Source organism: Anolis carolinensis, chromosome 1 (genome assembly GCF_035594765.1).
Source record: "Anolis carolinensis isolate JA03-04 chromosome 1, rAnoCar3.1.pri, whole genome shotgun sequence".
NCBI classification, from domain to species: domain Eukaryota; kingdom Metazoa; phylum Chordata; class Lepidosauria; order Squamata; family Dactyloidae; genus Anolis; species Anolis carolinensis.
In genome coordinates, this window is record NC_085841.1 from 114,347,557 (window position 1) to 114,369,539 (window position 21,983).

The 21,983-nt window shown below is 42.0% G+C and overlaps 1 protein-coding gene and 1 long non-coding RNA gene across 2 annotated transcripts in view; one reads left to right on the forward strand and one right to left on the reverse strand.

Annotated features, from left to right (window-relative positions):
• LOC100555515 (gamma-aminobutyric acid receptor subunit rho-1) overlaps nt 1-21,983 on the forward strand; it is a 57,014-nt gene that overhangs the window by 14,208 nt on the left and 20,823 nt on the right. The window contains exons 2-3 of the mRNA XM_003215527.4: nt 15,298-15,351; nt 19,281-19,387. Coding sequence (XP_003215575.3) covers nt 15,298-15,351; nt 19,281-19,387 — 161 coding nt within the window. The remainder of the gene's footprint in view (nt 1-15,297; nt 15,352-19,280; nt 19,388-21,983) is intronic.
• Nucleotides 9,790-20,502, reverse strand: LOC134299032 (uncharacterized). Its single transcript, XR_010006193.1, has 3 exons — nt 19,985-20,502; nt 19,556-19,695; nt 9,790-11,795 (listed from the first exon to the last, which is right to left on the reverse strand). It is a non-coding gene; the product is annotated as an uncharacterized LOC134299032 (long non-coding RNA).

A 21,983-nucleotide genomic window follows, 5' to 3' on the forward strand; every position in this document is an offset into this window, starting at 1 on the left:
ATGTCTCTCCTCTAAAAGCTGATGATTTGGTTGTAGCTGGCTGAAGATACATTTGAGTGATTTTAGATCAGTGGTTCTTAACTTGTGGACTGCGGCGCAGCAGAACGAAAATCCAGTCTGTGAACCTCCTTCCTATTTATTTATTTATTTTATTTTATTCACTTTATTTCCACCCCTTTCCGCAGAGCTGACCATTGCATTGGATAGACCACATCAGCTCAAGATTATTAAATATTGTTTTCTGTGGGCAAGCAAATTGCGACGACTAGAGGGCATATATTCTGTTTCAGAAACTAGAGCTGATGTGGTCTATCCAATGCAATTCTCTGAATCAGCACCCCAAATAACCAAACTGAATCTAAAGTTGACCAAGAACTGATTCGTAAACCATTTGATACTAATAATGGAGAATGGTCCTTAGTCAAAGTTGTTCCTGGACAAAGTAGTCTCTGTTCAAGTGGTCCCTGGTCAAAGTGGGTCCTGGTCAAGTGGGCCCTGGTCAAAAAAAGGTTGGGAATCACTGTTTTAGATGGAGCAGAAATATTATGTCATTTTCAGTTTTGGGTTTTGTAGTTGGTCATTCCTACATACCAGTCTTGTCTTGTTAATTTGGTTTTTTTCTCACTTCTCTGGGTAGGTATAGAGAAATGCCTGCTGTAACTCTACAAGTTGTGATTCCCCATCTTTGAGTCCTAAACAGATGTAGTTGTATCAGAGGGCTTGGCAGTGATGTGGAAATGAGTTTTGGTGCAAACTAGAAGTATGTACATATGTAAATCAGTAGTGTTTTTTACATGAAGTTCTGCTTTGATATCTGTTACGTACTTGAGATTTATGCCAACAAATTGAACAAATAGAGCCCCTGGTGGTGCAGCGGGTTAAACCACTAAGCTGCTGAACTTGCTGACCGAAAGGTGGGCGGTTCGAATTTGGGGAGTGGGGTGAGTTCCCGCTGTTAGCCCCAGCTTCTGCCAACCTAGCAGTTCGAAAAAATGCAAATGTGAGTAGATCAATAAGTTCTGGTCCAGCGGGAAGGTAACGGTGGTCCGTACAGTCAGGCCAGCCACATGACCTTGAAGGTGTCTACGGACAACGGCGGCTCTTCAGCTTAGAAATGGAGATGAGCACCAACTCCCAGAGTCGGACATGACTAGACTTAATGTCAGGGGAAAATCTTTACCTTGATTACTATGCTTAGATATCCATTAAGTACTTGAGATATATGTCAACAAATTGAACGTTGTGTATGGATGACTTCAGGCTCACATTGGTGTGTGGGGTGAAAGTTGTTGAATTTCTGGTGGAACCTTTCGAGTGATTTCATGGGGCCAAACAGTAAAAGACATTATTAATGAATCTCAGGGAGATGAGATGTTTCTGGATATATGAGGTGACGAAGCATGGTTCCAGGTGAGGCATGAAGATTTTTGCATATTTTGGTATAGGTGGGAGGCATACATAGAAGCATAACAAATCAATTTTGATATGTACAAGATTTAGGAGGACACTGCATTGCACCTATGATCACTTAGTTAAAGAGGCTTGATATCTCCTTTTCAAACATCATGAAGAAGTGGCAAAATCAGCTCCCTTCTGCAACAGCCATCCATGAACCCCCAAACTCTGCCCCAAATCTTAGGAATTGAGCTGCAAGAGATATGGCAAACCAAAGCAACTTAAAATGAGATTCTGGTAGTCAACTCATTAAAAAAACCTTGGAGTTTTTTTGTAAATCTTTCATATTTGCATGTATTAGGAAGCATGATTCCTATTAAAGTAGAAAAACCAAGAATTTTAATACACATGTTTCTAGGAATCTCTAGTTCCTCCAGAAGTTGACCATATAATTGTACTGGAGGATTCACAAATACCTAGATAAGCATTCTCTCTAGGATCATAATAGTCCTTCAACATGACTCTGGTCAATCGCTGCTGGAAATTCTCTAAGTGTTTGTAGATCCTCCAGCATGGTTCCATAATTAGTTTCCACCAGAGGTTGACCATAGAATTTAGAGATTACTTGAAAGAACATAATAATCAAATCTGTGAATATTCAATTCTGAAAAAGTTAAACCCACAAATAAATCCACTCCTTCCTAGAGGGCCGTACCCAGATGGTGAAGCTGGGGGATACCTGCTCAGACCCCTGGCCTTTGACCTGTGGGGTCCTGAAAGATTCTATTCTTTCCCCCATGCTTTTTAACATCTACATGAAACCGCTGGGAGAGGTCATCTGGAGTTTTGGAGTTTGGTGCCATCTCTATGCAGATGACACTCTACTACTCTTTTCCACCTACCTCCAAGGAAGCCCCTCAGATCCTAGACCAGTTTCTGGCTGCTGTAATAGGTTGGATGAGGGCCAACAAGCTGAAGCTTAATCCTGACAAGACAGAGGTCCTCCAGGTCAGTCGTTCAACCTATTGGGGTATAGGGTGGCTACCTGTGCTTGATGGGGTCACACTCCCCCTGAAGGCACAGGTCCGCAGCTTGGGGGTCCTCCTGGACTCATCGCTGTCACTTGATGCTCAGGTGTCGGCGGTGGCCGGGAGGGCCTTTGCACAGCTAAAGCTAGTGTGCCAACTGCGACCGTACCTCGAGAAGTCTGACTTGACCATGATGGTTCACGCTCTAGTTACCTCAAGGATGAATTACTGTAACGCACTCTACGTGGGGCTACCCTTGAAGACGGTCCGGAAACTGCAGTTGGTACAACGGTCGGCAACTAGGTTACTAACTGGAGCTGCTTACAGGGAGCGGTCAACCCCCCTGTTCAAGCAGCTTCACTGGCTGCTGATAATATTCCGGGCCCAATTCAAGGTGCAGGTTATTACCTATAAAGCTCTAAACAATTTGGGACCAGCTTATCTTCGTGACCACGTCGTCCCCTATGAACCCACCCGATCTCTGAGATCTTCCGGGGAGGCCCTCCTCTCGCTTCCACCCTCCTCATAACTGCGTTTGGTGGGGACGAGAGAGAGGGCCTTCTCGGTGGTGGCCCCTTGGCTCTGGAATTCCCTCCCCAGGGAGATTAGGTTGGCTCCCTCTCTACCTTCCTTCAGGAAACAACTGAAGACTTGGATGTTTCGGCAGGCCTTCAGTGAGACAGTCATTAACTAATCAGTCCCAGAGGGTTTTTAATAATCTATTCTATATTTATTATGGTCTTACAATTTATGTGTTTTAAATGCAATTTTTTATCCTTGTATTGTTGTTTTAATTGATATCTTGTATTACTGTTTTATCTTTTTTATATTGTGATTTGTATTATGTTGCTTTTATTTTGTCCTTATGTTGTTTGGGCCTCTGCCCCCATGTAAGCCCCCCCTTATTATCACCTATTTTTTTTAAAAAAAAGATTTTTAAATTAAAAAAAATTATTCTTAAAAATATTGTAAGTTCTGTCATAGGACCTTTGCAGTTCCTTTTTGGACTTATTTGAGGGGGGAAGACAGAAACAGGTTTTTGTTGTCACCTCAAACTTCTCATTTAGCGTAGAAAACAGTTGTAATGAAATTGCAGTCCAAGGCTTCAAGTGGGAGGATGAGAGAATTTCAATGGCTTCAAGTGGGAGGATGGACCTGCTAGGATCCCAGCACTGCCAATTTCCTTTCTACCCCATTTTTCTCTTCAATAAAATATTCGAACTATTCTGTTGATCGCTGCTACATTCTATAGTTCCTTGGAATTATTAAGCAACTTTTGTTTCATTTTCTTTGGGCATACAATCTAAAACATGTCTGCATGCTTGGTGTATTTTCTGAATCTGCAGAATCTAACACTTTTTGCTGGTAGATCTTCTTCACATCTCTCCCACATTTGCAGTTTTGACTTCTGTCAATTTGATTACTCATGCATTTGATTAAAAAATCTTCTCTTAGGAATCTCTAGCTCCTCCAGTGTGACTCTATGGTCAACTTTCTCCATTCATGGTGGAGGACCTAGATATTTCTAGAGAGAGAACAGCTCTCTAGGAAGCTCTAGGTCCTCCCATATGATTCTATGGCCAGCTTCCAGCAGATATTGATCATAGAGACATGCTAGAAAACCTAAACATTTCTAGAGAGGTGTTCTTTCAGGTAAAAAAAAAGCAATTTCTTGAATAGCATAGGGTTTTTTTTTTCTTACGTTCATGTAAGACTTGTGCCCCTAACTCCAGCTGTTGTGAAGGGCTGACTATAATTGGAATGATGAAGATGACTGAGAAGCTAAGAATTTGCTGAGTTGCCTCGATTAATAAAATGTATTATTAACCAATTAATGTAACTGTTCAATAGATGTAATATTAAAACACAGTCATTTCATTCAATATGGTGTCTCGCCTATAAGTTCATTATATTTTTATAATTCACATGTAGATTCTTCTTTCACAAATCTAAGACTAACAAAATGTATCAGCCTCCATCTTACTCTATTTTAAATATGCCCATTGAACACAGTGTCCCTTTGATGCAACATCTTGATGATCATCCACCGCTGAACATAATTTGTCTTGCTATTGTAATAAAGGCCTTCTTAACTGGAGAGCAGGGTGAGCTCCCATTGTTAGCCCCAGCCTCTGCCAACCTAGCAGCTCGAAAATATGCAAATGTGAGTAGATTAATAGGTACCACTCCAGTGGGAAGGTACCGGCGCTCCATGCAGTCATGCCGGCCACATGACCTTGGAGGTGTCTATGGACAGCGCCATCTCTTCAGCTTAGAAATGGAGATGAGACCAACTCCCAGAGTCAGACACGACTAGACTTAATGTCGGGGAAAACCTTAACTTTACCTTCTAATTCTAATGCCACATTTCTGATCCAAAAAAATTCAAGTTGTATGTGCCCTATAAATGTGCACAGACATAACAATAGAGCTTTTTGTTTTCAAAACACATCCTGCAGATCATTTATCAAGTGGATTCTAAAAGGCAACCTTAGAATTACTGATAATTACATCAATCACTCAAAGTTTAATTAAGATAAATATACCTTCTTGTTTTTTGCAGTACATTTTGGTTTTGAGTTATTTTGGATAGAAAAAAACAGCCACATTTGCTACCTCTCAAATGGGCAAAGAAAGAGACAATTTTGAACTTTGGTGCTGGAGGAAAATCCTGAGAGTGCCTTGGACCGCAAGAAGATCCAACCAGTCCATACTTCAGGAAATAATGCCTGGCTGCTCACTGAAGGGGCATATTAGAGGCAAAGATGAAGTATTTTGGCCACATCATGAGAAGACAGGAAAGCTTGGAGAAGAGAATGATGCTGGGGAAAATGGAAGGAAAAAGGAAGAGAGGCCAACCAAGGGCGAGATGGATGGACGGTATCCTTGATGTGACTGGCTTGACCTTGAAGGAGCTGGGTGTAATGCTCTAGGCTGTGTGAACACTGGAAATCAACACGTAGGCCAATAAACTATCTAATACCTTTATTAAAGAAATAAAAGAAACAAACAAAAATAAGCAGAGTATATAGTCCAGCAATTGTCCTTTGTGGAAAGGTGAAATTTAGTCCAATAAAATGAAATTCAATGTCCAGTATTAGAGTTCAAAGTTTAAAATCCAATAACCGAAACACACTCAAACTCTCAGGCAGTTTGAGTGGGGAAATGAGCAAAGTCTTCCAGTGAAGTTCTTGGAATAAATGCCCAAAGCAAGGATTCAAGGCAAGGCAAGGTTGTTCGTGGTGGATCTAAACGCAGTTCACACTTGGCAAGGATGGGGATGTAACTCCTGGTCTTCTCAAGAGTAAGTGCACCGGCAGGCCACTGGGAAACTCAGGAACAAGAGTCAAAGTATGTTTCTCAACAGTCACGTTGAACTCCGCAACGGGTAACCTTTGCACAGAACTTTTATGGAAGTTCAAGAGCTCCCTGAAACATGTGCTTGTCTCCCCATTTTCCCAAGAGAACGAACTGGTAACAATATACCTGCCAGATGTTAGCCTCCCTTAATCTTCCCAAGGGAAGAGACTCAGTTTGTGGATTCAAACACAATCACCCCGTTCAGCTAATCTTGTGCTCCTGCGGTTAATCTGCTTCCGAGACCTATCTGTTTGAATAGAAAGTCTCCTATCAAACACTGTGTTCTCCAGGGAGTCTGGGAGAATTGACTCAGGCTCAAGACCGGTCTTAATTGGGTCTTGCAAAACATCAACAGACGGCATCTGGAAAGGGAGAGAGACTTGCTGGGCTGGGAAAAACTCCTCAGTAGCTTAATCAGTACTGACTGCAGAGTCAGGGGTCAAAGGTACCTGAGACATCACACTGGGGGCGGCTACGGTTGACAGGGAACTCTGGCGTGGGCTGGTCCTTGAGGTCAGGAAGAGTCGGAAGTGAGCGACTGAACGAATAAACATCAACAATGTGATAATGCACCCAGCTGAGCATCTCTCCAGGGCACCGGGTTCTATGCTCATGAGCAATAATAAATATACAGGGTTCTCTCACTTATTGTGGTGGTTACGTTCCAGGACCACCCACAATAAGTGAACCTCCGCGAAGTAGGGACACTATATTTATTTTAATATTTATACATTATTTTAGTAGTTATACACTATTTTAAGTATTTATCAACCAATCGTGTGTTGATAAATCGCCTCCTTCTCCTCCCGTTGCCACTTGTGCTCCTTTTCTCTCCCTTTGTCTTCTCCTTCCTTCCTTCCTTAGGCTGTAAATTATAAATTTTTATGATTTATAATATTCTTTTAGAGTTTATTGAAAAACCGCAAAACAGCGAATCCACGAAAAGTGAACTGCGAAGTAGTGAGGGAACACTGTAGTAAACAAGTATATTAGGGATAATTTCCTCTTTCCTGAACTCCAGCTCCCTTGTTTGGGCCTTTGTAGTTGTTCTACTGACCTTTTCCCCCACCCTTTGAGGCATCAGTTAGATGCTACAAATGAACCTTCTTGTTCACCATTTATGGAACATTAATTTGGATTAGAAAGGTTGGTCAGTTAGAAATATTTGGCAATCAATGACCTGCTTTAGAAAGGCATTTGGCTGATATGATGGTAGGCTTCCACTCCAGCCTTATAATACTGCCCTATTATTACCCTAAGTTAAAATGAATGACAGAAAGCAGAACTATGGGCATACAAAAGAAATCTTGTATATTGGCTACTGTAGAGAGACTTCTTTGTAAAACAGTGACTTTATTCCTATGTAGTTATGTTTCCCTCTTTTCTCAGGGTACGGTCTTTAAGCAAAATTGCCTATTTCATAATATGAAGACACTTAAAGTGCAGTGACACTTTTTATTCAGTAACTGTACCAAGGTTCATTTCATTTCATGAGAAGGACCACATTTACCTGGAGTACAGGCTGACCCCAAGTTACGAATAAGATAGGTTCTGTAGGTTTGTTCTAACGTTTAATTTGTATGTAACAAGTACATTTTTAAATGAAACTCCAGCCATCTATCTATCTATCTATCTATCTATCTATCTATCTATCTATCTATCTATCTATCTATCTATCTATCTATAGCATAGGGAAGGGTGAACACCCCTGTGGCATTTGTTTTGCTGTCTGTGCTCCGATCAGATGATTTCACCTCACTTTCTGTCCCCGTGAGAATTGGATTTTTTTTTAAAATAGTTTTTTGTAGAAACAAGGATTGGTGATAAAACTTCAATAGAGATGAAAGCTCTTTCAGGAGTGAATTTCCCTTCTGAGGGGTAGATTTCTCTGACTTCCTGTTGTCTCAGCCCCATTATTTATTTTATTTATTTATTTACATCACTTTTACCCTGCCTTTCTCCCCGAGGGGACTCAAAGCGGCTTACAATAAATAGGCAAAAATTCAATGCCTAAAAACAATGTAAAAACAACAATTCATATAAAACAGATACCATTGCAAAATAAAATCACATTATATAAAATTTTAAGCATGTCCAAGATTAGAATCCATTCATCCAGAATCCTCAATAAATCTTTGTACAGGTCATGTAAAGTCCATGTTCTCATTCATTAAAAGCTTGTGTGCACAACCATGTCTTTAAGGCTTTCCTGAAGCCTAGGAGAGTTGGTATCTGCCGTATGTTGCTGGGGAGGGTGTTCCACAGCCGAGGAGCCACCACCGAGAAGGCCCTGTCCCTCGTTCCCACCAGCCTTACCTGCGAGGCTGGTGAGACCGAGAGCAGGGCCTCCCCCGATGATCTAAGAGTTCTAGAAGGCTCATAGGGGGAGAGATACATTCGGACAGGTAAGATGGGCCAGAACCATTTAGGGTTTTGTAGGTCAAACCCAGCACTTTGAATTGGGCTCGGTAGCATATCGGCAGCCAGTGGAGCTGACTCAATATGAGAGTAGTACGCTCCCTGTAAGCCGCTCCTGTTATTAGTCTGGCTGCCACCCGTTGTACTAGTTGGAGCTTCCGAGCCGCCATTCTTAACTAGGAGTCATTTGTAAGTCAGGCGTTTGTAACTCAGGGACTGCCTGTATTAGATTCCACACATTTCCAGCTGTATGATTCCTTAAGAAAATCCTATGAAATTCATGGGGTCACCATAAATTGACAGCCAACCTGAAGGCACACAGAGAGAAAGAGAACAATGGAGAGAGTGCAAATGACATTTCTGAACAAACCAAATTGGCTCTGTAGGTCCTTATGAGAAGATCCTCTTTTAGATGGGGCATCATCTCTAATCTGGAAACAAAGATTATATATTTTAGCAAAGGATAACAAGAAACTAATGAGAAGGGACATAAGATGAATGTTCTATTGTTTGTATATTGGATAAAAAGCTGAGATGCAGCTTTGCATGGGCATACATCAGAAACAAAGCATGAGAAATGTAAAACGTGAAGTCAAGGGAAAGTGTTTTTAATTAGATAACTTTTACCACTTGAGTGAGCACTCTTTCTAAATACGAACTCAGGCTCATATGTTTTAATTGTGTGTGTGTGTGTGTGTATGCATACATGCATAAATGTGTGCATATAAAATGACTGAGGTGTCCTGTCTGGACCATTGCCATGCATCTTCCCCATCTGATTGGCTTCATTGTGAAGGAGGTTCAAGGCAACTGGGATGTGGTGGAGGAATGGAAAAATTTGTTCAAAGTCATTCTCAACAAAATGTCCAACTTGGGTTGGAGGACCCTTCCACAGCTGAATAAAATCCCACATTATCTGCTTTGAACTGGGATATATGGCAGTGTGGACTCAAGGCCCTTTCACACAACCCTATATCCCAGAATATCAAGGCAGAAAATCCCACAATATCTGCTTGGAATTGGGTTATCTGAGTCCACACTCAGATAATGTGGGATTTTCTTCCTTGATATTCTGGGATATAGGGCTGTGTGGAAGGGCCCTCAGATTTTTCAGTTCAAAGCAGATATTGCGGGTTATTCTGCCTTGATATTCTGGGTTATATAGCTGTATGGAAGGGTCTGGAGATTGTGAAATTTTAGCTAATCCTATTCAGACACTGAAAGAACTAAGAGAAATCTTTGACTTTCCAGATGTTTTTGGATTATAAACCCCACAATTTCTTCTCGGAGATGAAGGATGCATCTACACTGTAGAATTAATGCAGCTTGACACCACTTAAACTGCCACGCTCAGTGAGAATTGTAGTTTTTCAAGGTCCTTAGCCTTTTTTGACAAAGTGTACTGGTGCCTCATCAAACTACAACTGCCATAATCCCATAGAGTTCAACCATGGCAGTTAAGGTGGCATCAAACGGCAGTATTTTTACAGTGTAGATGAACCCAAAATCATAAACATTTGAAACACTAATATTTACCCACCACTAGGCTGTAGACACTCTTCATACTATTTATATCTTCTAAAGAAAAGCATAAAAAACCTTAAAGTGTTTCAGTCAATGTACCCACAGAAATCAGTTTGTCTTGATTGTTGTAAAGAAAGATACCTTCCCATTCATTGATGGTGGCAATGAAATGTTGAACAGATAAATAATGCTGACTTCCAGACCTTTTTTAGTTGTCTTCTTTTTCTGAATCTAGTCCTCAGACAACTTTCTCTCACCAGCCAAGAGATATCCATACCTGGAACATGAATGATTTTGATGGCATCTCCAGCTTTGGCAATTCATTTTCCTTCTTCCACTGTCTTGATCAAAATGCTCCCTGCCTTTGAAAAGCCTTTCTTTAACTGAAAAGATCGTAATGTCTTTCGTTTGTGAAGATGTTGATGAATATTTGGATAATTCGTTTTAGCAGTTGGGAAAACACACTGGCTGTACAGAACAAAGCCTTTTGTTCTTGCTTCCAATTAACCAGAGTCACCTCCTATCATTCCATAAAACAACCATGTCAGCTCATTCTGACCTGTCTTTTTCAATGCTTTTAGCTGCCCTCTGTTGTTACTGAAAAGCTATTTTGATAATGCACTCCCTTTGTTGGTAAGCATGCATGCTTACATAAGGCTACACAGAGTGTACCTGAATTTGGCAGAGACAAGAGGAGAGATTAGCAAAAGAGTCCACCGACATGATGCATCATTTTTCATGCGTTAAGCCTGGATTTTGTGTGTTGAAAGGGTTACTTTGCTTGTCCTGTCCCACCAAGCATGCTAATTTAGAAGATCCTCTTTTAGATGGGGTACCACATAGCCAGCAAAGAAGTCAAAATTGTCAGATATCATGAGATGACCTTGAGTCCCTCCAGGTCAGAGAATGTACAGGCAGTCCCCAATTTACGGACACGATAGCTTCTGTAGGCTTGTTCTTAAGGTGAATTTGTATGTAACTTGGAACAGGTATATTTTTAAGTGTAACTCCAGCCATATATATACACTTAAAAATGTACCTGTTTTCAATATATATATAAAAGCTTTGGAGTGTGGTGTTTGTTTTTCTGTCTGCGTGTTCAGAAGATTTCACCTCACTTTTTGTCCCTGTGAGAAATGGGTCTTGAAAAAAAATGTCTTGTTGTGGAAACAAGGGTTGGAGATAAAGCTTCAATAGAGGCACTTTTTCCCTTTTTCCCATGATAACTCTTTCAGGAGTTAATTTCTCTTCCTAGGGAAGAGTTCTCCCACTTCCTGTTGTCTCAGCCCCCTTCTTAACTATGAATACTTTATAAATTGGATCTTTACAACTCGGGGACTGACTGGACTTTGCAGTGGTGACTCTGGAGAATCTCTGGAACTTGGTAAATTTGAAAAAGCACAGTGGGTTTGATAAAAGTCATCATAACAGTCCAAGAGCCAAGAGAGGTTGCTCCTACATGGGTCACAGCTCTTGATGTTCATTTGGGCAGAATGACATCTTCAAAAAATTCATTAAAAACACCCGATTCTCAATACACTTTGAGCAAAATAATTCATAAACTTATATTTTTATTATAGGCCTTTGTCAGTTAACTTTGCATTGTACTCTTTTTTTGTATTTTTAATTTTATAATTCATTGGAGTAGGTTACAGAAACTATGGCTCACATCACATTAAGGTCCTGAAATCGGGGGGAAAGCGGGGGCATCCATGGGGCAGTGGGACAAATCCTGTCAACAGCATGGGCACCCATTGCTCCGCATCATCTGCATTATCCCCTTCCCAATCCCACAGGGGGAAGCATCGCCGCCTGGCTTCCCTGCATGCTTTCCCAATTCTACTCAATGAGAACACGGGAAGCATCCTGTGTTCTCAGGGCTCCACTGTAGGACACTTTTAATATGGAGTCAGATTGGAGCTCTGTAGTCCTGTGTCATGTGATGTAGTCCTGTGTCGTGTGATGGGCTCTGTCTGGCTCCATCCTAGTTCCATGGGTTCTTCTTTATCCCAAGTTTAAGCATTGAACAGGGGGAAAGCCTGGGTTTGTCTTGGGAGTCAATGAACATGCCTAGAGTTGGAACATAAATGCATTTTCAGTCCTTTTATATTATTTACACAGAATGAAAACTAATCCATTTGGCATAAATACCAAAAGCAGACTCTCAGATCTTCCATTTACATGCTCTAAAATTCTTCATCCAAATACATACTGTATTTCACCACGTAATGATTGCACTTTCCCCCCTATTTTGGCTGAAAAAAGGGGGGTGCAACTATTATACAATGAAAAAAAATCCAGCCAGTGGCTGAGTGAAGCCCCACAGCTGGAAAGGGGCTGGGTGGATGGGGAGTGAAGATTGACTTGCCTGAACATCTGCCTCATTGATGCTATGGAGCTTTGCTCAGTTGGCCACACACCTGCCCCCTTTCCAGCTACAGGGCTTCACTCGGCTTCTGGCCTAGTGAAGCCCCATAGCTGGATTTTTTTCACTATGTAATAGTTGCTGGCAGCCAAGTGAAGCTTCATAGCTCCAAGGAGGCAGGCACCTGGGGGAGTGAATGAAGGGTGCAATTACTAAAATTTTCCCATCCCCAAAATGGGGATATGACTATTACATGGTCATGACTATTATGTGAGGAAATACAGTATACTGCTGCGATCTTTTATAAGGGTATCTGGCCAAAGTTCTCATGTGGCAAAGCAAAAATTACAATAAAAATGGATGGATTTAGTCTCCGCAGCTTCCAAATCTACCAAGACATCTTGTGCAGTCCTACAACCTTATCAGATGCAGGGAGAGGAGCATTGTCTTCCTGCTTCTCTCCACTTCTCTCTGCTGCCTGAATGGAGTCCCATGGAGCTCATCACATGATACAAGGTGGAACTCCATGGGGCCCTCTTTCAGCAGCGGAGAAAAACGGAGCAAAGAGGAAAAGCGGAAAGACAGGGAAACAACATGGAAAGAAAGAAGATCAAAATGACCTTAACAGATTAGAGAGATGGGCCAAAACTAACAAAATGAAGCTCAACAGGGACAAATGCAAGATACTCCACTTAGGCAGAAAAAAATAAAATGCAAAGATACAGAATGGGGGATGCCTGGTTCGACAGCAGTACGTGTGAAAAAGATCTTGGAGTTGTCGTTAAGCATGAGCCAACAATGTCATGCGACAGCTTTAAAAAAAAATGGGATTTTGGCCTGCATAAATAGAGATCCAGGGAAGTCATGCTATCCCTCTATTCTGCATTGGTGAGACCACAACTGGAATCACACTGTGTTCAGTTCTGGGCACCACAATTTAAGAGAGATGTTGACAAGCTGAAATGTGTCCAGAGGAGAGTGACTAAAATGATCAAGGGTCTGGAAGACAAGCCCTACGAGGAGCGCTTAAAGAGATGGGCATTTTAGCCTGCAGAAGAAAAGGCTGAGAAGACATATGATGAGGCCCATGTATAAATAAATATGTGAGGGAAAATCATGGGAAGGAGGGAGCAAGCTTGTTTTCTGCCGCCCTGCAGACTAGGATGCTGAACAATGACTTCAAACTACAGGAAAGGAGATTCCATCTGAACATTAGGAAGAACTTCCTCACTGTGAGGGCTGTTCAGCTGTCCCAGAGTGTGGTGGAGGCTTCTTCTTTGGAGGCTTCTAAATAGATGCAGAATGGCCATCTGTCAGGGGTACTTTGAATGAAATTTCCCTGCTTCTTGGCAGGGGGTTGGACTGGATGGCCCACAAGGTCTCTTCCAATGCTATGATTCTGTGAATCTATGATTCTAAGAGAGACCCCAACAGAGAGCACAGAGCCTGAGGTTTGCTCTGCTGTCCCCTGCTTTCCACCCTGTCCTCCACTTTACCCCTGCCTGTCTGATAAGGGTTTTAAACTCTACACAAGCCTCACAGATATATATAACCATACTGTCATGGCCACAAGAAGGAAACAGAGGAACTTGAGGTATCTCTAGGCTTTGGAATTTAGGAGACAAGTCAATATTGTGGGAGATTTGGATGGTCCTGGGAATTAACATTCTAGCACAGGATAGGAAATCGTGTTGTTAGACTGGCTAAGCTGACAGTTCTTGCATTCCAACATGTGGAAAACTGCATTTTGCCCATCCTTGCCCTTGCACAATGTATAGATAGAAAGTGTGCCTTGGATTATTTTGATTATTGTAAGTAAGAGTCCAGGCTACCTGGAGTTTCCTTCTGGCGTAGCTACAACTCAGACATTGCCAATGCTTTGTCCAGATGACCCAGCAGTACACTGTAAAATATGTGTTGTTGGAGGCTTTCGTGGCCAGAATCACTAGGCTGCTGTGAGTTTTCCAGGCTGAATGGCCATGTTCCAGAAGCATTCTCTCCTAACAAATTCCAACAAAGGATTCCCCCAGGCAGGAAGCAGCCAAGTTTTGAAACTGCAAGGCTATTTAATGCTACTCAAGCTGGTCAGTTGCAACATTTACACCTGCCTCAGGCAGACAAGAGTTCTTTCTCCCACCCTGAATATTCCAGAGAGATATAAACCCCTTGCCTAGTTTCCAACAAACCTCATAACCTCTGAGGATGCGTGCCATAGATGTGGGCAAAATATCAGGAGAGAATGTTTCTGGAACATGGCCATACAGCCCGGAAAACTCACAGCAACCAAGTAAAATATGTTAATCCTTAAAGTACCACTAGACGTTGGACTGTGCTTGCAGGAGCACATTAACACAGCTCCCCCAGTCACTGCCAGAAAGAATTATAGAAGGAATTTGTCCACAGTGAAAAGAGCTGCTGGATGATGACGATGACGACAATAACAACAGCAGTAACAACAACAACAGCCAGAATGGTATAGTGTTGAACTAGATACTGAGAGAACAGGGTTTGAATCTCCACTTAGCCATGAAAACTTACTGTAGACTTTGGATAAGCCACACTCTCTCAGAGGACAGCAAGGGTAAACCCCTTCTGAATAAATTGTGCCAAGAAAACTTTGTGATAGGCTCGTTGTGTCATTTTCTACTAACTGTGACATTAATTCAAACCAATCATAAGTTTGTCTAAGGCTAAAAGTTTGTCACCCAGGATTTGAACTCTGGTCTTCAAAGCCATAGTCCAATGCTCAAACCACTACACCTTAGGGTCACCATAATGCAGAAATGTATTGAAAGCACACAGTAACAGCAACAATTCTGCTCCTGCTAATTACAAAAAAGGAGTTTTTTGTCTTAACTTAACATAACTGACCAATACAAATATTCTTGATGCTTGATCTTCCTGCTGACACACATAAACACATTACCAAAGCAAGATGATTAGATGCTTGGACGACTTTGTTTCCTTAACTGCTTTTCAACAAACTAAAGCTCTTGGTGGGACCTGGTAAAGCTAGCAATTCTGAGATCCTCCTAGCAGCTTCCCCCCCCCCCTCTGCATTTATGGGCTTTACTAGTGTGTGTGTGTGTGTGTGTGTGTGTGTGTGTGTGTGTGTGTTTGTTTCCTGCTGGCTTGAAAATTTTAAAATTCAGGTATCTTGAAATTTCTGACATTTTCCAACTTTCCTTTGACTTTTCTTTTCAACAGTCGACCTCAGAGACAGAGAAGAGAAACACATGAAGTATCACACAAGCAAGGCAGGTATGAAGCATTATGGTGCCCATTCCTATGTCCCATTTTCTTTTTTGCCTGAAACACAACTGATGTCTGTGACACCACTTGATAATTTTATTGCTCTTACACTGTAGCCGTACTACCCTCACACATACAAATCAACTTTTTGCCCCAAAATGTTCTTAAACTGTATGTCGGGTCATTTTTGCCATGTTTTTAGGTCTCACCTTGGACCATGATAGGTCTGTGATGGGACTTTTGAAATAACAGGAAATGCTTAAAAGGGGGTCCAAAGAGGCATCACCTGGGAACAACTACCAATAAGTCAGTCACCGGGTAACCAATTAGATACTATTTCATGAAAGAACTATATATACACTAAAGAGGTACCTGATTAAAAAGAAATCTTGTCTTGCTGCCAGAAGGACAAAAAAGAGGTAGTTGCACATCAACAAGGACAAAGTTGAATTCCTGGCTGTCCAGTATCTAGATTAGTTGTGGGAGCAACCAGAGCAGTATATACCAAAGTAAACACAGAGCAAGGATAAGTATTCAGCAAACAATTTCTCTGATCTTTAGTCTATTACTTTTGGTCAAGGGTGGTGTTTTCCTGTTGAAACATGCATAGTGTCCCATTGAAGACTTGTAAACCACATAGTGACAGACACTGTGCCTTTTATCCCAGTATATTACTGAGCCCCTGGTGGCACAGTCGGTTAAACTGCTAAGCTGCTGAACTTGCTGACTGAATGGTCGGTTCGAACCCAGGGAGCAGGGTGAGCTCCCGCTGTTAGCCCCAGCTTCTGCCAATTTAGCAGTTCGAAAACATGCAAATGTGAGTAGATCAATAGGTACTGCTCCAGCGGGAAGGCAACGGTGCTCCGTGCAGTCATGCCAGCTACATGACCTTGGAGGTATCTACAGGCAACACCAGCTCTTTGACTTAGAAATGGAGATGAGCACCAACCTCCAGAGTCGGACACGACTAGACTCAATGTCAGGGAAAACCTTTACTTCATTACTGGTTTTTGGGGGCTGGCATAACAACAGCTACACAGCATCCATTGTGTAAGCATCAGACCTAAAGCTATAAAGTAACTCTTTCCAGTGAACTTTAAAGAAGTCAAAATAGGCTCAAAAGCTTACATTGCTCCTTTAAAGTTCAGACTAAAATTGAGGGTGTATTCCTCCACTTGATTGACAGCCTCATCAAACGGGCAAAATTGCCTGTCATATCACGCTCCTACTTCACTTGCTGCACATAGTCTGCCGGCTCCCATCCCATAATGTCTATCTACTTCCGGCAGGGCTCCATGACGAAGTGAGAGCGTGGTGAGCCACTGCCACAGCAACACGGGAGGCTTCCTGTGTTGCATAGGCAACAACGGGGAGAAGCCAGGAGGCAGACACTTCCCCCCGTGAGATGGGGCGAGGGGAAAACCGGGCAATATGGGGCACATAGCAATAAATTCTGGATTCGCCACAATGCAAGGTGAATCCTGGTGTTAAAGTGATGAGGTCCTGAGTTTATAACACAAAGCAGGCAAATCATAATTATCTCAGAACAATAGCATCCTTGCCTTGGACTTATCACACAGTGTTGCTCCGTTTCTGCTGCTTTCCGTGGGAGACATTGGAAAGCATTTCTTTTACAAAATGAGATCATTAATCAATTATTTGTGTTTGTAAAAGAAATACTTTTCAGGCTGTGTCCCACTTGGAGAGTAGCAAGAGAGAAGCAACTTCATGTGATAAGAGAAAGACCCTGCTGTCCTGCTGCAATTGCCTGTAATAAAGAAACCCTCTCCAGGCTGCAAAACTCCAGACATTGGAGCTGCCTCCATAAGCATTTCCTTCTATAGGTGTTTGCCGCTACCAGCAATGGTTGAATCAGCCATCTTAGGCTGAAGCCTTAAGCCTATTTACTAGGGATTACCTTTGAGCAAGAATATTTAGGACTAAATATCAAACAGTGCCTATGAACAGATACAGTAACCACTGTGAAATCCATAGTTGGGCCTGAGCCATCAGGCACACATCCAACAATCTGTTTGCAGCATAGACAGACTGCAAAAGTACACTATTAATAATTATTAAACAATGTAGAATGCACACTTAAATTTGATTTTAAAATAAGTTAAATACTGTATAATTGAAACAGGACATCACTTCCTTAGAAACATCCTTTAAAATGTTCTGTTCTAAAAGGTCATCATCATCATCATCATCATCATATTTTCATCTGTGGATGGAAGGACAGCAAGGGGGACTATTTGAGCTTCTCTGTGGTCCCATATAATCCAGATTATCAAAGCAGATAATGCATATTTTCTTCTTTGAACTGGATTATATGAGTCTACACTGCCATATATGTAATCCAGCTCAAAGCAGATAATCTGAATTTTATATGACAGTGTAGAAGGGGCCTGGGAAGAATGTTACAGAACGTGAGGACAGCTAAAGAGAAAGCCCTTTCTGATGCCCCTTCCAGTTGTACCAGTGAAGGTGGTAGGGTTGAAATAAGGCCTCCCTTGAGGATCTCTGGGCCCAATAAGGCTCATACAGGAAGATAAGGTGTGTCAGATAGTTGGATGTAATTGGTATAGGGCTTTATATATCACAACCATGGAAACTTTAGCTACCATAGATACTATAAGTGATTTTCCACTTTTGCGGGTCTTGGGGCCGGGCTGTGGCGCAACTAGCTAGTAACCAGCTGCTATAAATCACTACTGACCGAGAGGTCATGAGTTCGAAGCCCGGGTCGGGTTAAGCCTCCGACCATAAAAAAAAAAAAAATAGCCCCGGCTTGCTGTTGACCTAGCAGCCCCGAAAGACAGTTGAATCTGTCAATTAGGGAAATTTAGGGACGCTTTATGCGGGAGGCTAATTTAACTAATCTACAACACCATAAAACTGCTCACGAGGAAAAGAATGAGGAAGAACAGCCACCAATGGACGGTGAAGCAACAGCTCCCCCTGTGGCCGGAAATCGTGAAGCTGGAAGATGTTAAAAAAATGCCTCTGTGTCTGTCTAAAAACTGAATGTTGTTTGTCTATTGGCATTGAATGTTTGCCATATATGTGTTCATTGTAATCCGCCCTGAGTCCCCTTCGGGGTGAGAAGGGCGGAATATAAATACTGTAAATAAATAAATAAATACTATGTACAGATTTGATTAATATGTTCTCTTCAGGATCTCTATGTTCTCCAGCATGATTCTACTTCCATTATAGAGTTTTCCTAGAAGACCTAGAGATTCTTAGAGATAATTATTCTGTAGGCATTTTTAGGTACTCCAGCATTATTCTATGGTCAGTTTCTAGCAGAAGTTCATCATGGAGTTGTATTGGAGAACCTAGAAATTTCTAGAGGTATGTTCCCTCAGGTAAAAAAGAAGTGACCGTTTCCCCACTTTTGAAGGGGTCCTGTGGCACCAACCCTGCAAATGTGGGGTACTGACTGTGTATCTTAAAGAAGGAACTGTGTAGTCCTCATGTGGTTGGGATGCAACTCATGGCTGTCTTGGACAACATAGCCAATAGTAAGATATGCTGGAAATTGTAGTTCAACAACACCTAGAGGGCTGATGATTCTTACACTTGTTTCAAACCAAAGGGGCTGAAATGTATTTTGAGTTCATTTATCTTCCATATAGAGGAATATTTCAAGTGGGATTTTCCAATACATTCTATAGCTTTTATTCCTTGTCCCAATCTCACTTCAGTTTCTCTACTGGAAATAATTTCAATGAACCGAGTGACTCTAATGGGAAATCCCATAATGGGAAATCCCATCTCAAGTTGGGAAATCCTGAGATTTAACTGTTGAGAAGTATGGCACTAAGATCCAGTCTCTGAGACCTAGGAATGATGAATGATATTGTACGACCCTCTTAAAGGAACAATATATCACAGCTTATCAGATCTTTTGTTGCTTTTCATCCCCCATGCAGTCCAATATTGAAACGAAGTCCTGATATCACCAAATCACCACTAACAAAATCAGAGCAGCTTCTAAGAATAGATGACCACGACTTCAGCATGCGGCCTGGTTTTGGAGGTATGGCACATACATTTCAGTTGATATTTTCCTCTTTGCTGATCCTTAAAAATACATCATACTGATTTTTTCCACAAAAGAAATCTATAACCTGGATTCTGTTGGTGGTCTCAATGAGAATAGAATCATTGCCAAATGGTAAATAACAAATTCAAAAATATCACTTACTCAGTGAGTCTACTCTAGTTAGGACTTCATGTAGAATTTGTTTCTGTGTTGGGTATCCAGGTGAACTGACCCTTGTTTTAAGGCAAGGAATGGCTTTTTGCCCAATAGAGTTTCCCTGAAGTTGTCTTTGCTGCATTTACCTGGAAACAACAGATTTGTTATTGTTGTGTGTGTGCTGAGGTTTTTATATATATATATAACAAACATAGTGACATTAGGAAGAACTTCCTGACTGTAAGAGCTGTTCAGCAGTGGCACTCTCTGCCCCGGAGTGTGGTGGAAAAGTTACACAGTGGAAATCTGGGAGTGGTAGTCCAAGGAAATAAGATAACTTGCCATGCTGTAAGTTAAAATTTTAACTCTTTTTCATTCATATAGACTATTGCAATACAGTTGCTCAATTATAAACAGAACACCCCTAAAACTCACGTTAAAATCCAACCATCTGCATTGATGGAAAGGAGTTCTGCTGATAAGCAGGGTGTCGAAAGATGACACATTCAGCCCTCTCCCACTGCAGAATAGTGGTGATATCAGAAGCAGGAACCACAGCAGGATTCCTTGGTGTACTGCAGCTTGGTGGAGGGTGAATGGATCATCCTTTAGTGCTGCTGCTTTCCCCAACACTGTCGAACTCCATCCTCCAGCATATCAGGCTGGATTTAAAAGTGGTTTTTCAGAGAGTCAGGTCAAGAGGCTTGATGCAGGAACTCAGTTGTAGTTTCCAAGCTCTGCTGAATAGACTTGCAGCAATCTTCAGTTGAATCTATTTCAGACTTAATTATTCCTCAAGCAGAATCATTGAAATCTGTAGGGTTAAAAACAAGCAGATTTCAATGGATCTGCTATACCACTGCTTTGTAAACTGTGGATCCCAATCCCAAATAGGGTCCCTTTAGCTCAGTGGTTCCCAACCTTTTTTGACCAGGCACCACTTTGGCCAGGGACTACTTTCCAAAATTAGTACCAAAATGGTTACGAATGGTTTTTGGACAACTGTAGATTCAAAATATCTTTGCTTACTTGGGAAAAGATTACCAAACCTGGTTGTTTCTTTTCACATGAGCATATTATTGGTTTTGAAATTTAAAAATTCATGAAGCATGTTGAACCTGGGTTTTTTTTTGGGTTTTTTTGTGGTGTAGGAACTTGATCCTATTCTTTCTATGTTACTTCTGCCTCTAGTATCAATTTTTCTATTAAGGAATTGTGGCTCTGGAACGCATCTACTTTCTTAACAGAGGTTTACAAGTACACATGATGTAGTTTCTCTGTGTAGGTAACATGAAACATATTTCTTATAATCAACAGTCCAAAGTCCAAAGTATCTCTCTGTTCTGAGAGTCTAGAGTCTCTGTTTAGTCTGAAAGTCCAATTAAGTCTCTAAGCATACTGTTCCTAGTAAAGGTAAAGGTTTTTCCCTGACATGAAGTCTAGTTGTGTTCGACTCTGGGAGTTGGTACTCATTTCCATTTTTAAGCCGAAGAGTCGGCGTTGTCTATAGATACCTCCAAGGTCATGTGGCTGACATGACTGCATGGAGCGCTGTTCAATAGGTACCACTGAAGCGGTACCTATTGATCTACTCACATTTGCATGTTGTCGACCTGCTAGGTTGGCAGAAGTTGGGGCTAACAGTGGGAGCTCACCCTACTCCCTGGATTCAAACCACGGACCTTTCAATCAGCAAGTTCAGCAGCTCAGTGGTTTAATCTGCTGTGCCACAGGGAGCTCCTATACTGTTCCTACTGAAGTCTAAACTGAACTGTTCCTAAAATAGAGTCTGAGCCATGAATAAGCGCAGACCTGATCACATGGTCTGCAGCCACTCCCACAACAAAGAGTTAAGGTTAAGAGTTATGCAATTTTTTGCATACCAATACACACATACAATACAGTAAGCAATCTGAATTATATACACAACATATAACCAGTGGAGGCTTGAGAAGGTTGCTATTTCCAACAACTTCTGTCTCTGGTATCAATTCTTCTACTAAAGAATTATGGCTCTGGAACATAGTAGAGCCCTGGTTATCCAAGATAAATAGGCGGGCCCGATCTCGGATAGCCGAATGGTTCGGATAGGGCGAAGGAAGCTCGTGAGAAGGAGAGGGAGAGGGAGGAGCAAGTGCCCCGGAAGCGCCCCGCGATCACTGCAGCAGCAGCGCTTGTGGGCTGCTTCCCTGGGCCGAGCCCTCGCCCCTTGGGAAGCACCCTGGGCTGCTTCCCCAGGCGCGAGAGCTCGCCGAGGGATGTCTCCCCGGATCTCCCTCAGCCAGGACCTTGCTGGAGGAAAGAGTTTCCTCTAGCAAGGTCCTGGCCGAGGGAGATCTGGGGCGCGCTCTGCTTTTCTCAGAGGGACAGACCCTTGCTCCAGCAAGGGCCTATCCCTCCGAGAGATGAGGAGCATGCTGTGGGTTGTCATCGG